Source organism: Euprymna scolopes, chromosome 5 (assembly GCF_053919585.1).
Source record: "Euprymna scolopes isolate OS-2025 chromosome 5, ASM5391958v1, whole genome shotgun sequence".
Taxonomy (NCBI): Eukaryota; Metazoa; Mollusca; class Cephalopoda; order Sepiida; family Sepiolidae; genus Euprymna; species Euprymna scolopes.
Window position 1 is genome coordinate 34,240,724 of NC_136486.1, and position 14,108 is coordinate 34,254,831.

Here is a 14,108-nt window from a genome sequence, read left to right on the forward strand (position 1 = left end):
AAACTGCATAATTGGATAGCCACGAATAATAGGGATATGCCCAGGGTGATGAAAAAGTTTCCAGCCACAGTTATGGTCTTTGGTGAGGTTTCAAGTGCGAGCCATATCATGCCACCTCACATCTTCAAAGTTGGTTTGAAAGTCAACACCAAAGTGTACTTTGATGTGTTGGAGAATGTGGTGATCCCCTGGTACAATCAGGTGGCCGTTGGCAGACCCTGAGTGTGGCAGCAGGACTAGACACCAGCCCACAAGTCCAAAGAGACCCATGCTTGATTTCAGAAGGAGTGCTACGACTTTGTACCTTTCTCTTAATAGCCCCCACTCCTCTCCCCCCCCCCCCCCCCCGACCTGAACCTGCTAGACGACTTCATTTGGTCATATGTCGAGAATATCACCACCATGACCTCCAATAACACCAAAGTTAGCCTGATCGCCGCCATCTTCTTGTAGAAAAGGCATTCTCCCAGTTCTGGACCTGTATTGAGACAGTTGTGGAGGCTGAAGACAGCTACATTGAATAGATGTCAGCTCTACTACATAATCAAGTTACTTGAGTTACTTTTTTCAATAAAAGTTTTAAAATAAAACTAGTGTTTTTTTCCTTAGGTCGACAAATTTATTGTTCCAACCTGTATTACAATTATTGTTGAAAAGAAATGATGACTTTGGAACAAAAAAGTGGATTAAACCATTACCAATATGATCTCATGAGGGATGAGTTGTTGTGGGCAGGTGCCGAGTTTTGCTGCCACACCTAAAGTTTGCCAGCAGCCACCTGATTGCACCAGGGGATCAGCACACCCTTCAGCACATCCAGGTACATTTTGGTGTTAACTTTCAAGCCGACTTGCAAGATGTGAGGTGGCATGATGGTCCATCAATTCAAAAACACAGGTACATTTTGTTGTTTTGTTTTACGACATAGGAGGGGCGTGCAATAAGTAATGCCCCTGACCCACTTCCAGTTGTCCGATCTAGCTGAAATTTTGCATGTGCAATGATTTATATCTCTACAGGTTATGTTGCAAATTACAGCTCTGAACTAATTGTGGTTTCTGTTTTACAAGTGTTTGAACTGAGTCAGGTGTGAAATGGAGAATGTTGAGCAGTGATCTGGTTTTTGTATTTGAAAAGACGCACACCACAGGAGACTTTTGATGAAATGAAAGAAACTTATGGTGATGATAATGCCCCATCATATGACTTTGTAAAACGCTGGCATCGTGAATTCAAACATGGCCGGAAGTCTGTGGAAACAGCTCCCAGACCGGGTCGCTCCCCTCCCTTCTGCCATTGATGTCTGTCCGTCAAGTTGAGGCTGCCATTTTGGAAGATCGGCGCATTACTATTCATCAAATAGCCTAAGATGTCAAGATTAGTACAGGGTCTGTCGAAACTATCATTCATGACCATTTGCATATGCATAAGGTGTCTGCCAGATGGATTCCCAGGTTGCTCACACCATTCCAGAAGCGAGAACGCGTCGAGTGCTCGAGGATGAATTTGGAGATGTGCCAAGAAGATGAGTCAAAGTTTTTCAAAAGACTGATTACACAGGATGAAACCTGGGTCCATCACTATGATCTAAAGACCAAAGCCAATTCAATGCAGTTGAAGCATTTGGACTCACCACCTCCAAAGAAGGCAAGGGTGCAGCCCTCCGCTGGCAAGGTCATGCTCACAGTCTTCTGGGACCAGGACAGAGTAGTGATGACAGATTTCCTGGCAAAGGGTATCACAATTACAGGAGTCTATTATGCTTCACTTTTGAGGAAATTAAGGGAAGCTATCAAAATCAAGAGGCGGGGCAAGATCAGCAAAGGTACCCTCCTCCTGCAGGACAACGCTCCGGTTCACAACTCGCATGTCGTCAGATCCGAAGCACGGGCGTGTGTTTATGAAATCCTTCCCCATCCTCTCTACTCTCCTGACCTTGCACCCTCTGACTTTCACCTCTTCCCAGCCATGAAGTTGTTTTTGAAAGGAAAGCGTTTCCCAAATGATGCAGCCTTGACTTCTGAAGTCACGTTGTAGTTGGAGGACCAACCTGCGGTGTTCTACAAAAATGGTCTCCAGAGCTGCATCAAACGATGGGAGAAATGCATAACTCTGGATGGTTCCTATGTAGAGAAAGACTAATAGCTGTGCCAAGTTTCGTTGCTCTACTGCCATGGGAAGTGGGTCAGGGGCATTACTTATTGCACACCCCTCGTATCAACCCTTTTAGGGTTATATAATGATTAATCCGGTCATTTTGGTAAAAGTTTTTTTATGTTTGAAGATATATTTTTTAATATTTATTCATGCTATTTGGGTTGCTTGCTTTGTAGAGGAAATTGTAACATTTGTCTTTGGTTTTGCAGAACATAATGAAGTTTTGCAGATAGAAAGGAAAAAGACAATGGCATTAATATTTGGTGCATTTTAGGTCAGGAAATCAATATCTTCAGACAGCCTGATCTGGCAGTACCAGAAAGGAAAGAAATAGAAGCCGATTTTTTGTTCGTTCTCCAGTCATCACAGTTAGCCATCTTTACATTCTATCTTGTACAATCTTGTCTAATCACTTGCTTTCACATTTTTCTTTGACCTACGAACCTTTCTCTGATGCAAGAGATTCATACTTTTGCAACTTTTCTTTTTCCATGGATATCACCTCATACAAGGCATGAAGCTACTTGGTGTAAGGAGCTAAAAAAAAATACCACTTCAAAGTTAAAAACTTGCCAACAATAAGTAGAAAACAGCAATTTAAATTCAAAATCATCTCGATAGATGCAGGTAAGTTTATTAGATCTTTTAACTTGTTTGAATCGTTTCATTGTAGTAATAAACTTCTTTTTTTTGCGTTGTTTTAGCTTAATGAAACACTTCATTAATTAAACACCGATGAGATGATGCTTGAAAAATGTTGATTCCTAGGGATACTAAACTAAGTATATCACAAACATAGCACTCACAAGTTCACTATTACACAAGGAGATTCAACTTGATAATAGTTAAAACAAGTGAAGCATGCATGGTCCCCCGTGAGTGCACAGTGAACGAGGCATAAAAAAAATGACTAAGTCCATTATTTGCCCCCCCCCATTTAGCCTCAAAAGTCCCCAAGACCGTAACATATTAAAAATGAGTTCAGCACCATGCAAAACTGCTATTTAGCAGTTTTGCATGGTGCTGAACTCATTTTAAGACATACACAGAAAACTTTGGACAAATATGGTAAAATAGTCCCAAAAATGGAGTGTTTTTATTAGCCCTAAAAGAGCCCCTGGGGCACACCCAAGAGTTATCACAAAGTATAGACAAACAAAATTATATAGAAATCAGTAAGTTACAATTTTTCAGAAAGTTTTATAAAAATCCAAGGCATCAATCTTTTTTAATAAGCACAAAAGTGTCAATTTTAGCCATTTTAACCCAAAAGGTACCCCTAGGTGTGTGGGGGGGGGTGGAGGCAATCAGAGTTTTCCTGGAAAATCTGTTCTGCTACTTTTTTACTGATATGTTTAATGTTTGTGCAAAATTTCAAAAAATTCCAAGGTGTAGTTATTGAGAAAAGTGCGGATAGACAAACAGACGAACAGACAAGGGTGAACTGACTTGTCAGGGGACCAACAATATGATCTATGATAAATAAATATAATGCTTTCATCAAATCCACAAACCGAATGTGTTATGCATTGTCAAATTTCACACCACAGATCCATCTATTTATGGATCTATCACTGTGCTTCAGTTGGGAAGGAGCCGATAGGGTTAGGGTTTAGCATTCACCTTTATTTACATGGATGTGGTTTTATAATATGGGAGAAATTTTTTAGTTCTTACAGAAAATTGTTAACAAAATGTTTATTAAATTTTGTTTGGGTACAGATACTGATATCGTCATCTCCCCTGCTTGTATGTATTGTAACCCACACACTTTATGAGCTGTGATTTTCCATTCATCTTCATCTCTTTTCGTTCTGGCTTGGTGTCATAGTTTCTCACACTGGCAATTTCCAAGGAGGCAAGAACAGGCTCGCACGTATAAAAAATATAAAACAATTCAAAACACAAACTGACATTATTTTGCAAATATCGATTATACTTTGAGTGTGTGTGATATCATTGAACCTGTAACTATTAACCTCATATCTTACTTGTCCATCGCAGTCTCTTCATCATTGGTTGACGTCAGCTCCTTTTGGCCTCCTCAAGCTCTTCTGATCTGATTCATAATCTGCCATCCACTGCCCCAAACTGCAAACTGTCATCAAGATAGTCCATAAAACTCCCTCCCTCCTCTTAAACTGTCTATAAACTCTAAATAGACTTGCCTCTAAGTCTAGTCTTTTGTCCCAGTTACTGCCACACCTTGATTAAAAATCCTATTTCAGATGGCCTTTGTGTACCTTGGTGAACCACCTACCCTACTGTTTTTCTAGTAACTTCACTTCCTGCACTTTTGTTCTGCTAATCAACTATTTCCTTTGTGTTACAGATTTTTGTTGCTACATATGGACAGGAGCTGCTCGGCATGCCCTATCCAGCCTTGATAAGAGTTCAAAACGGGTTTCCAAACTTAGTGGGTGATGCCATTTTCTTTTCCTTGCAACCTTCTTTCTACAGAAGAGATGTTGCAAGCTTGTCTCTGCTCTAGCATTATTTTCATGGCTAGTGCTCAACTGAACTCCAATCTATAACCTCCCCCATGCCAAACTTTCAAAAAACACTTGACTAGCTACAACTCTTATCAACAATTTTTATCCACTCCCTATCTGTGCCTAAATCAAAAAGCAGATTCCATGAACAGAGATTCTTTATCAGAACTGCATGTCTGTAGAACACTGTTCTGCTGGCTTGCTTTCCAGTTGAATACAATATGGTCATCTTCAAATCCAATTTAAAAAAAGTTCTTGTTGAGCTATTCCCATAAAAAATCGAATTCTATCCAATTTACACCAATAAGAATTATTACCCTTAGTTATATTCATTAACCCTTATTCTTGAGTAGCCTTCAGACCTCGATAAACTCCCAAGCAAAAAAAAGAAGATAACATAAGTCATCGACTGAAAACATAAACTGGTGTAAGTAATGAATGTAAGTAATGAAAATGAAACTTACATTTTGATCACATGAGCCACCAAAACTTTGCCATCAACAAGTTTCACAAAAGAATTTCTGCAATAGAAAAAGAAAAACAATTAACAGAGCAAATATGCAACTCGTGATTATTGCTTAGTTTATTATTAATCAGATTGCTAATAATATAGTAAAAAACTGAAAGAAACACTTTGATAATCACCAAGTGCGAAATACCCCCAAGATCTGTTCACTGTGTCCACCTATTTATCAACAAATTAGTTAAGATACTAGTCTCTTTCTCTCATGGGGGATCTAATTCTCTCCAAAATAAACATTAAAAACTTTCAGCCATCTTTAGCCTCATTTTCACCTGGCATAAAAAACAAAACATTAAGAAAAACAAAACATTACAGCAAACTGAAATGGTGTGTATTCTCTCCTGATGACCCTACATTATCTGGAGGATGAAATGAAATACCTCACAAGTAAAAACAGCCAATAAACATGATCGTTTACAAGTGAAATAACTAAGAGGATGAAAACCCTGAAACAGTTCCTGTCCTCTCCTGGTGATCCAACATTAACTGGAAGCGGAAATACTTTGCAAGTGAAAATAGCTGATAAACATGATGACATAAAACCCTATAAACTAAGCTATTTATTTCAAAACATAATATCTTCTGTTGTCTTCTTGCTTCATAGCAATTTTCTGCTACTGTTCTGGTAAGAAGTTTCATTCTACTTAAACCGTGCATCAGGAACATGGTAGTGCCAGATGCATTACGCACTTGGCATCCTAAGTGGTTTCGTCACGTACAGCATACCATTTCTTGCACAACACATTAACATGATTATTTCAAGTGTAATGTAAATAAATTCTTGTTGAGCCGTTCTCTTAAATAATCAAATTTTGTCCAGTTTCAACCATCATTCCCAATCCTTACGGTGTTGACACATCATCCTTCTGGATAACTCATTAAAACTTATCCTTGAATGATCTTTGGGCCTTGATAAGTGATGACTCATTACTACATTAAAAAAAAAAAATGATGGAAACTTTAACCATCAGAGGACTGTCACTTAGAACTGATTATGATTTAGCACTTTATCCGTTGTTCCATAGATGCATAACTATAATTTTTGGAACAATCAGATTGGTACTTATACAGTTTAATCAAGACATTAAAAAATGAAAATATCAAAAAAAAAAGTTTAAATTGTACATATCTGTTATGGAATGAAGTTCTTGAAAAAAATTTTTTTACTTAATTTCATCAAGTGTTTTTGTTTTACAGCGAAAAAACAATTTGTTATGATACCGAGCAAAAGGTTCGATTTTTAGGAAGAAAAGCTAGAATTAAAGATGGGGAGGTAGTTATCTCCCCGTGCCGTTTATAAACTCCAAACAAAAATTAAAAAAGAAAGACGTCTGCCTTCAACGCACTCTTACAAAAACGTGTTTTTCCGCTGTAAAAAAAATTTAAAAAAGTGAAATTTTTTTTTTCCGAAGATCTTCATGTCAAAACGGATACGTACAATATAACCTTTTTTTTTTTCGATATTTTCATTTTTTAATGTCTTGATTAAACTGTACAAGTACCATCAGATTAATAGAAATTGCACAAAAAAAGTGTATGCAAAAATTGTCAAAAAGAGAGATCCCCAAAGAGGCACAAAACTAAAGCTACAGTATGTTCTTTTTTTCAAACATTAGATCGACAACTTATTTTTCACTGATTTATCAACATAGTCATAGGACTTTACATATCCTCAAAGAAAATAGTCTAATGGGATTAAATCGCATGAATAAGGTGGCCAGTTGACAGATACGTTTCATGAAATTATTAATTTATCAAATGTATCTTTCAGTAAATTGACTGTATCATGTACCGTGTGGCATGTAGCTTTGCCTTGCTGAAATAACATGTCTGGAACATGGCCTTTATGGATAAGGTCTGACCTAAAGACTGCAATATCGGTGCTGTAAACATCACAGTCAATATTTTTAACTAATTTGTTTCTACACTTATTTATTGATTATATATATATATATATATATATATATATATATATATATATATATTGCATAATCATGTTCAAAACACACATTCTTGCCAGACTACTGAAGTTGAGCAATGATGAGCTTGGCCAGTAGCATATGGGTTACGTTACTTAGTTTACAAATACTAATCCGTATCGATTTGTATTAAGTTGTCTTGCTTATTCACATGTATATGAAAATCTATATTTTTGTATATATACCAATTTCTTTAAGGTAATCGATTATGTTTTCGACTTTTATGTTTTCGAAAAGTTCTTTTATATTGCCATCTTTGTAATATTTTCGTCTTATGGGCAGAAAATCAATGCATTCAGTAAGAAAATGTTTTGTTGTCAGCGGAACCTGACATGCAATACACATTGGCTGGTCGTCTCCTTTAAGTAAATATGATTGGGTAAGGTATGTGTGACCTATACGCAATCTCGTCAATACAACCTCTTTCTATTTTTTCTGGAACTTTGTTCCTAATTACCAATTGTTGGTTTAATGGCATATAATTTATGGCTAGTTTAGCCATTCCAATAAATTTGCCATTGTTTTTTGATGTATTCATTGATGTTTTTTTTTTTAATCTATATATGGGACTTTAAAAGCTTTCAGAGGAGCCTTTGCTGCTGTATCTACCAATTCATTTTCTCTGATACCAATGTGGCTAGGTATCCAGCAGAGCACGATTTCTTTTGTTTTTAAAAATTCACTTATTCTAGCCTGTAGTTTTACTAACAATGGGTTCTAAAATTTTTGTGTTTTTATTGCTGCTATAGCTGATAGCGAGTCGGAGAAAATGACATATTTTGTGCTGTTATCCCTGGAGATGAAATCAAGTGCTAAATCTATTGCACAAACCTCTGCATTAAAGATTGAAGTTTCTTTCAAGAGATGCTTCTTTTTAATCTTTTTATTATATACAGCTGTGCTGCCTGTTGCATCTACCTGTTTTGAGCCGTCCGTAAAGATGTATGCATGTTTAGGATAATTGTATTTGATTTGTTCAAATTCTTCTTGATAAACAAGAGGGTGAGTTTTTCCCTTGCAGTGTTTGCTAAGACTTAAGTCAACTTTTGTTGTTCCAAGGAGGTATTTTTGGAGTAAATGTTTTGTGGAATTTTGTTATCAAGATCTCTGCTTCTTCAATAATGGGTTCCAGTCGTAGGCCAAATGTTTTAATGGCTTTTTCTTTTTGTTGAAATAAATGTTTGTACTTGGGATAAAACGTGCAGTCATGTGCAGGATTGTCGGGATCTGCCTTCAATTTTGTATAATATAGCAGTGCTAACTTGTTATATCTCAGGTTAGATGGAGGCTCATTTGCTTCGGCATACAAACTTTATACTGGGGATGTTCTGAAAGCTCCCAGTGCAAGTCTCAGTCTTGTATGGTAAATGGGATTTAAAATTTTAACATAGGATTTTCTTGCTGCTTGGTATATACAGCTGGTATGGTCAATTTTTGATCGAATTAGGGATCTGTACAGGTTTAACAAGGTCTGCCTGTCAGCTCCCCAGTTTGTATGGGCCACAACATGCAGAAGTTGCAGTGTTTTATTACATTTTTTTTCAACATAGTTTATGTGCGGAATAAAATTTAGTTTTTTTTTTTTTTAAAACCATTCCTAAAAACTTGTATTCAGCAACAAAGGGGATATCTTCTCCATCGAGTTGTAATTTGGGATCATTGTGTAATTTGCGTTGATTGCAAAAATGAATGCGTTTGGTTTTATTTTTTAAAAATTTAAAACCATTTTTTTTTTGCCCATTTATTCATTTTGTTTATGCTGTGTTGCAATTTTCTTTCAATAGTATGGATGTGCTTGGAACGATAGCTTATAGAGCAATCATCCATGTACAATGTTCTATTTATGTCGGGGGTAAGTTCCTTTACTATGTTGTTGATTTTTATATTGACCAGGGTTGTTGATAATATATTACCCTGTGGCACACCTTCTTCCTGTTTATTTATATCGCTTAGAGTAGACCCTATGCGTACCCTGAAGGTTTTGTTCGTTAAAAAATTTTGAATAAATTCGGGAAGTCTACCTTCAAGTCCAAAGGCGAATAGATCTTTCATAATTCCGAATTTTCAGGAAATATTGTAAGCTTTTTCTAAATCGAAAAAGACAGTTGTGGCGTGTTACCCTCTTATGAAGGCTTCTCTGACATAGCATTCTACGTTGACCAAATGATTTTTATGATAACCAGACTGTGCATGGTTTGTTTCTAAATACCAAATTAGGCGATGATTTACCATTCGCTCTAATGTTTTGCACATACAACTTGTTAGTGAAATTGGTCAATAATTTCCAGGATCTAAAGAATCTTTTCCTGGTTTTGGTATTGGAATAATCGTTGTATGTTTCCAAGATTCTGCGAACTTCTTTTTTATCCAGATGTCATTGTAGATTTTTAGTAAAAGTTCCAATGAAATTTTTGGAAGTATTTTCAAAAAACTATAGTGGACCTCATCTGGTCCTACGGCTGTGTTGTGCGATCTGTTTATGGAATTTTCCAATTCTCTTATTGAAAAAGGTTTATTCTTCAAAGTTTTTGGAATTGAAGTTTAGCTTGTACTTTTCAATATTTTCCTTGATGGTTTGGAAGTTTTTGTTATAGTTTTTTGAAGAAGAGTTCTCTGAAAATGTCTTGGCTAATTTGTTCGTTATAGCCTTCGTTTGTTATTTTGATATTTTCAGTAAAAAGATGTTTAATTGGTATCGGGTTATGTTTTCCAGAAATTTTTTTTAACCATTTCCCAAACTGTCTTTGGCTTGGTGGAAACATTGATCTTGCTGACATATTCTTGCCAGCATTCTTTTTTGGCTTTCTTTATTATTCTGCATGATTTTGCTCGATGCAATTTGTATTCAATTAAGTTGCTTGTTGTTGGTTCTTTATTAAATTTTCTTAATGCTGCTTTTCGTAGATTTATTGATTCTTTACATTCTTTGTTAAACCATGGTCGATTCTTTTTTCCTGAAGTAGTGTTTTTGGGAATGCATTTGGAATGTATCGATGTTGTTTTCTGTCAATTGTTCTGAGCAGAAATTCTTAAATTTTTCCCAGTTGACTTTGTTAAGCTTTCCATGTTCAAATATTTCTTCATGGTTTTTAAGAATGATTGGGTAGTGATCGAATATGCTCCAAGAAAAATCCAGATAAGTGGAAAGGTCACATATGGTTAAATCAAGCGAACTAAGCGATCCATTTGTTGGATTGATGTGAATGGCTTCTTTTTGGTTGAACAAGCATAGATTATTTTTATTTATTAGATTTTCAATTTTCTTTCCCTTTCAATCCGTTTCCTTACATCCCCTTAAGGTGCTGTGACTATTTAAGTCACCTAGAAAAATAAAGGGTTTGGGTTTTTGCCCTATTAAGTTCTCCAATTCATTTTCATTTATTTGTTCATGTGGAGGTATGTATAAAGAACAAATGCTTATCGGTTTGTGTAAAGTTGCTCTTATGGCAACCGCTTGCAAATTTGTTTTTAATTCAATTTGGCCCTGGGGTATGTTATTTTTAATGAATACTGATACACCACCAGAGGCTCTAAGTCCTGTATTATGAATGTAGTTATATTGTTGATAGTGTTTTATGTTCAAATTGTCCTCATTCTTAAGGAAGGTTTCTTGGAGACCAATAACTAAAGGATTAAATTTGGTTTACAACAATAAAATTTCATTGTAATTTGCCTTCAATCCACGGCAATTCCATAGGATTTTCTTGTAATTCATGATTTTTTTTTTTTTTGGTTTGGGGAGTAACTTCAGTTTCCATGTCTTCTAATTCCGTAAATCTATTTGTAGTAGTAGTAGTAGTGGCTTCTGTTTGTGGTAATTTCTTTATATTATTTTGTTTTTTGGTAGATGTATCTTTTGTTTGTTTTTCCAGTGTGTTTTTTTCACCACGGGGGAACATGTATTGGTGACCTGTGTGGTCTTTCTTTTAACTGATTTTGTTTTTCCCTAGTTTCATCTGTTTCAGCATCTGCACGACGTACTGGTAATTTTTGTGGTCTTTCTTTTGATCGACTTTGTTTTTTTGGATGTTCTGATTTTGGTTGAGAATTTATTTTATTGGTAACATTAGTTGATGATTTAATGGGATGATTAATTTTTGATGACATGATTGGTCCGATTTCATTTATAAATTTGGGCCAGTCATTTGGTCCCAATTGTAGCAATTTGTTTATTAGTATTTCGTATTTGGAGTCTTGGTTAGTGATGTTGGATGATATACAACTTGAGGTGACTTGAGAGTATGTCTTTTTCTTCATGTATCCATCTACTATTTTCCTGGCTTTGAGGAAGATGTTTTTGGTATGTTTTATTGACATTACTTCCTTTTCTTTCTTCCAGATTCTGCATGCTCTAGCATAAGCAGGATGGTTTTCTCCACAATTTGCACATTTGCAATCAATATTGCAGTCATTGACAGTGTGGTCTGGATCTCTCTGGCCACATCTACTGCATACTGCTCGTCCACTAAATGTATCCTCATGGTGCTCAAACTTCTGGCATTTAAAGCACCGAAGTGAGTTTGGGATAAAGGGTTGAACATTTTCAACGTTGAACCCAATTTTGATTTCTTTCGGGATAGTGGGTCTATCAAACTGCATAATGTAAGTGTTCGTAAGTATAGTCTGATTCTCTTTTTTTATTGTAATTCTATTAACGTTTATTACTCCTTGGTTTTTAAGTTCTTTTGTTATCTCTTCAGTAGTGCACATTGAGAGGTCTTCCGATTTTACTACACCTTTGGATGTATTCAGATTCTTGTGTGGATAAGTTTTGATATTTATGTTGTGGAAAGTTTTCATTCCTAGAAGAAAAGTGGCATATTTTTCTCTTTCCATTTCCACCAGTAGGGGTTTTTTTTCTAAATTTTTTACATCTTTGGGGGTAATATATGCCAATATAATTTTATTTATAATAAACAGGAATAAATCCGTTATATTGGTTTCTTCGGTGGATTCCAAGATAATAAATTTGGAGAATGCTTGGTGTAGTTTATTATCTGAACTATCCGAGTCAACGTGTAAGCGCTTGGAATGTTTGTAATTGGCCATATATGCATATTTTAAAATTCATTGTTTACGCTCCCCACCCACCTCGGAGTCCAATATTGGGGCATGTTAAGGAGGAAACCCATTCGCCTTGTTATACCGAGGCTACATAAAACAGTATACATGTCCCAAATGGGAGCTATGAGCACCCATAATCCTTAGGTTACACAATCCAAGTAATTTGTAGTAACTTTGGCACTATACAGCCATGTCATGACTATTTAATTGGCACATTTGACCCTAGCCACCGCCTTCTAACACATGGAAAGGATGGGAAAATATGTACAAAGTTTACAGTGGTACAGGATAGAACTGTATTTGTTACAGTTTGGAGGAAATTGATAGAAAAGTAGATGTGTTAGGGCTTGACGTAACTAGCCAATTGATCGGATCGGGCTCCTCCGACCACCCATCTAGCCTTGTACAAGGCCAAATTGGAGTGTTGCAATTGATACCTTTAATTTCCCTAGATATCAGTTGCTCAGCCACCAGGATCCTTTTCCTAGGCATGGTGGCCCCATTGAGACACTTTTACTCTCTGCAGGAGGACAGTCGGTGTATTCTAATGCCTCACCGAAGGGGTTGGGAAGTAGGGAAGGAAAAAAAAAAGGGAAGGGGAAAGGGGCTGTTGTTTTTGTTTTTGTAGAACATAATTAAGTTTTACAAAAGAGAATAAAAAACAAAAACAGAAAATCGATGTAGGTGCATTTCGTCTCAGGAAGTCAATAGACAGCCTGATCTGGTAGCACCAGAGTACCATATGGGTAAAAATGCACTTTCGTAAATAATTGAATTCATTCAAAAAGTATCGCTAACAAAAACATCCACATAAAAATGCGATACATTCAGTAGTCATGCGAGGTTAGCTGTGTGGTAGAGGTTTAGGCATCTTATCATGGGGTCCCGATTTCAAATCTCACAAGATTCAGCCACTCTGATGAGTCGTAGATGATGAAACATGTCAGTGGATTATTATATTTTAAAAATAATATATCTACACACAGTATGTATATAGTAATGTATATTAATAATAATTTATAATAGAAAAGCGAAAATGTGTGTTAGTGTGTGCACTTTTTTGTATGTCCGCCAAAGGCTTTTTTGGAGGGATGCTCGGTAGGGTCACTCATTCTTATAACTTTTTATATGCTACCTAGATTATAATATCTCTGATTTACAAAACGAGGTTGTGTGTATCTTTTATTTGAGCGATTTTTGCATGCTATTTTTGCGATATTTTCTGGTCTCCACGTGTTTGTTTGGCTTTTCCATACAAAAGCAAAACTGAATCCGTAGCAAACAACTTTCCCGGGTACTCGTGCCAGGGACGTCCAGAAAGCGATGAGCTTTGATCAATGCGGGCAAAACTCGTCCTATCAGACAATTGCTATTCATTTGGACACTCCCCCCTTTATGGTGAGCTGGTTTTCCCCAACATCTTGTGGAAACTGGCTTGCAGCCAAAGTTAAGTGCAGGATTTCATTCCCCTATGGCGTGATGTTTGACTTCATTAAATTTATGCACCTGTCACCTAACTTTTTAATCGTTAAATTAGAACGCTTTTCAGATCCTGTCCCGTTGTGACGAAGCAGTAAGATGTTAAGTTTTTTTCACACATTTTTTTCCACCTTTGCGTCAAGGGTTCGGGTTTGAGCTTACCTGTTACTACCACTTTTTTTTCCTCAACACACACACTTCTAAACAGCCGGGCACCCATGCAAGTTAGTAATAAATAGTGATATTCACAACTTGAAATAAAACAGGTTTAAATTCGTACTAGAACTGCCTGTAAGGACACATGGCACAATGGTTAGAGTACTTGGAAAAATCAATTCTAAAAATGATATTCTCCTGAAGGTTGAAGGTTCAATTCTCAATGTGAGCAACCAAAAATTTAGGATCTCTGTCCAG

General features: G+C 36.3%; 1 protein-coding gene across 1 annotated transcript in view; it reads right to left on the reverse strand.

Moving 5' to 3' along the window:
• The window catches only part of LOC145276763 (uncharacterized), a 281,728-nt gene that overhangs the window by 5,760 nt on the left and 261,860 nt on the right, over window positions 1–14,108 (reverse strand). Inside the window, exon 15 of the mRNA XM_080128016.1 lies at window positions 5,114–5,170. Coding sequence (XP_079984142.1) covers window positions 5,114–5,170 — 57 coding nt within the window. The remainder of the gene's footprint in view (window positions 1–5,113; window positions 5,171–14,108) is intronic.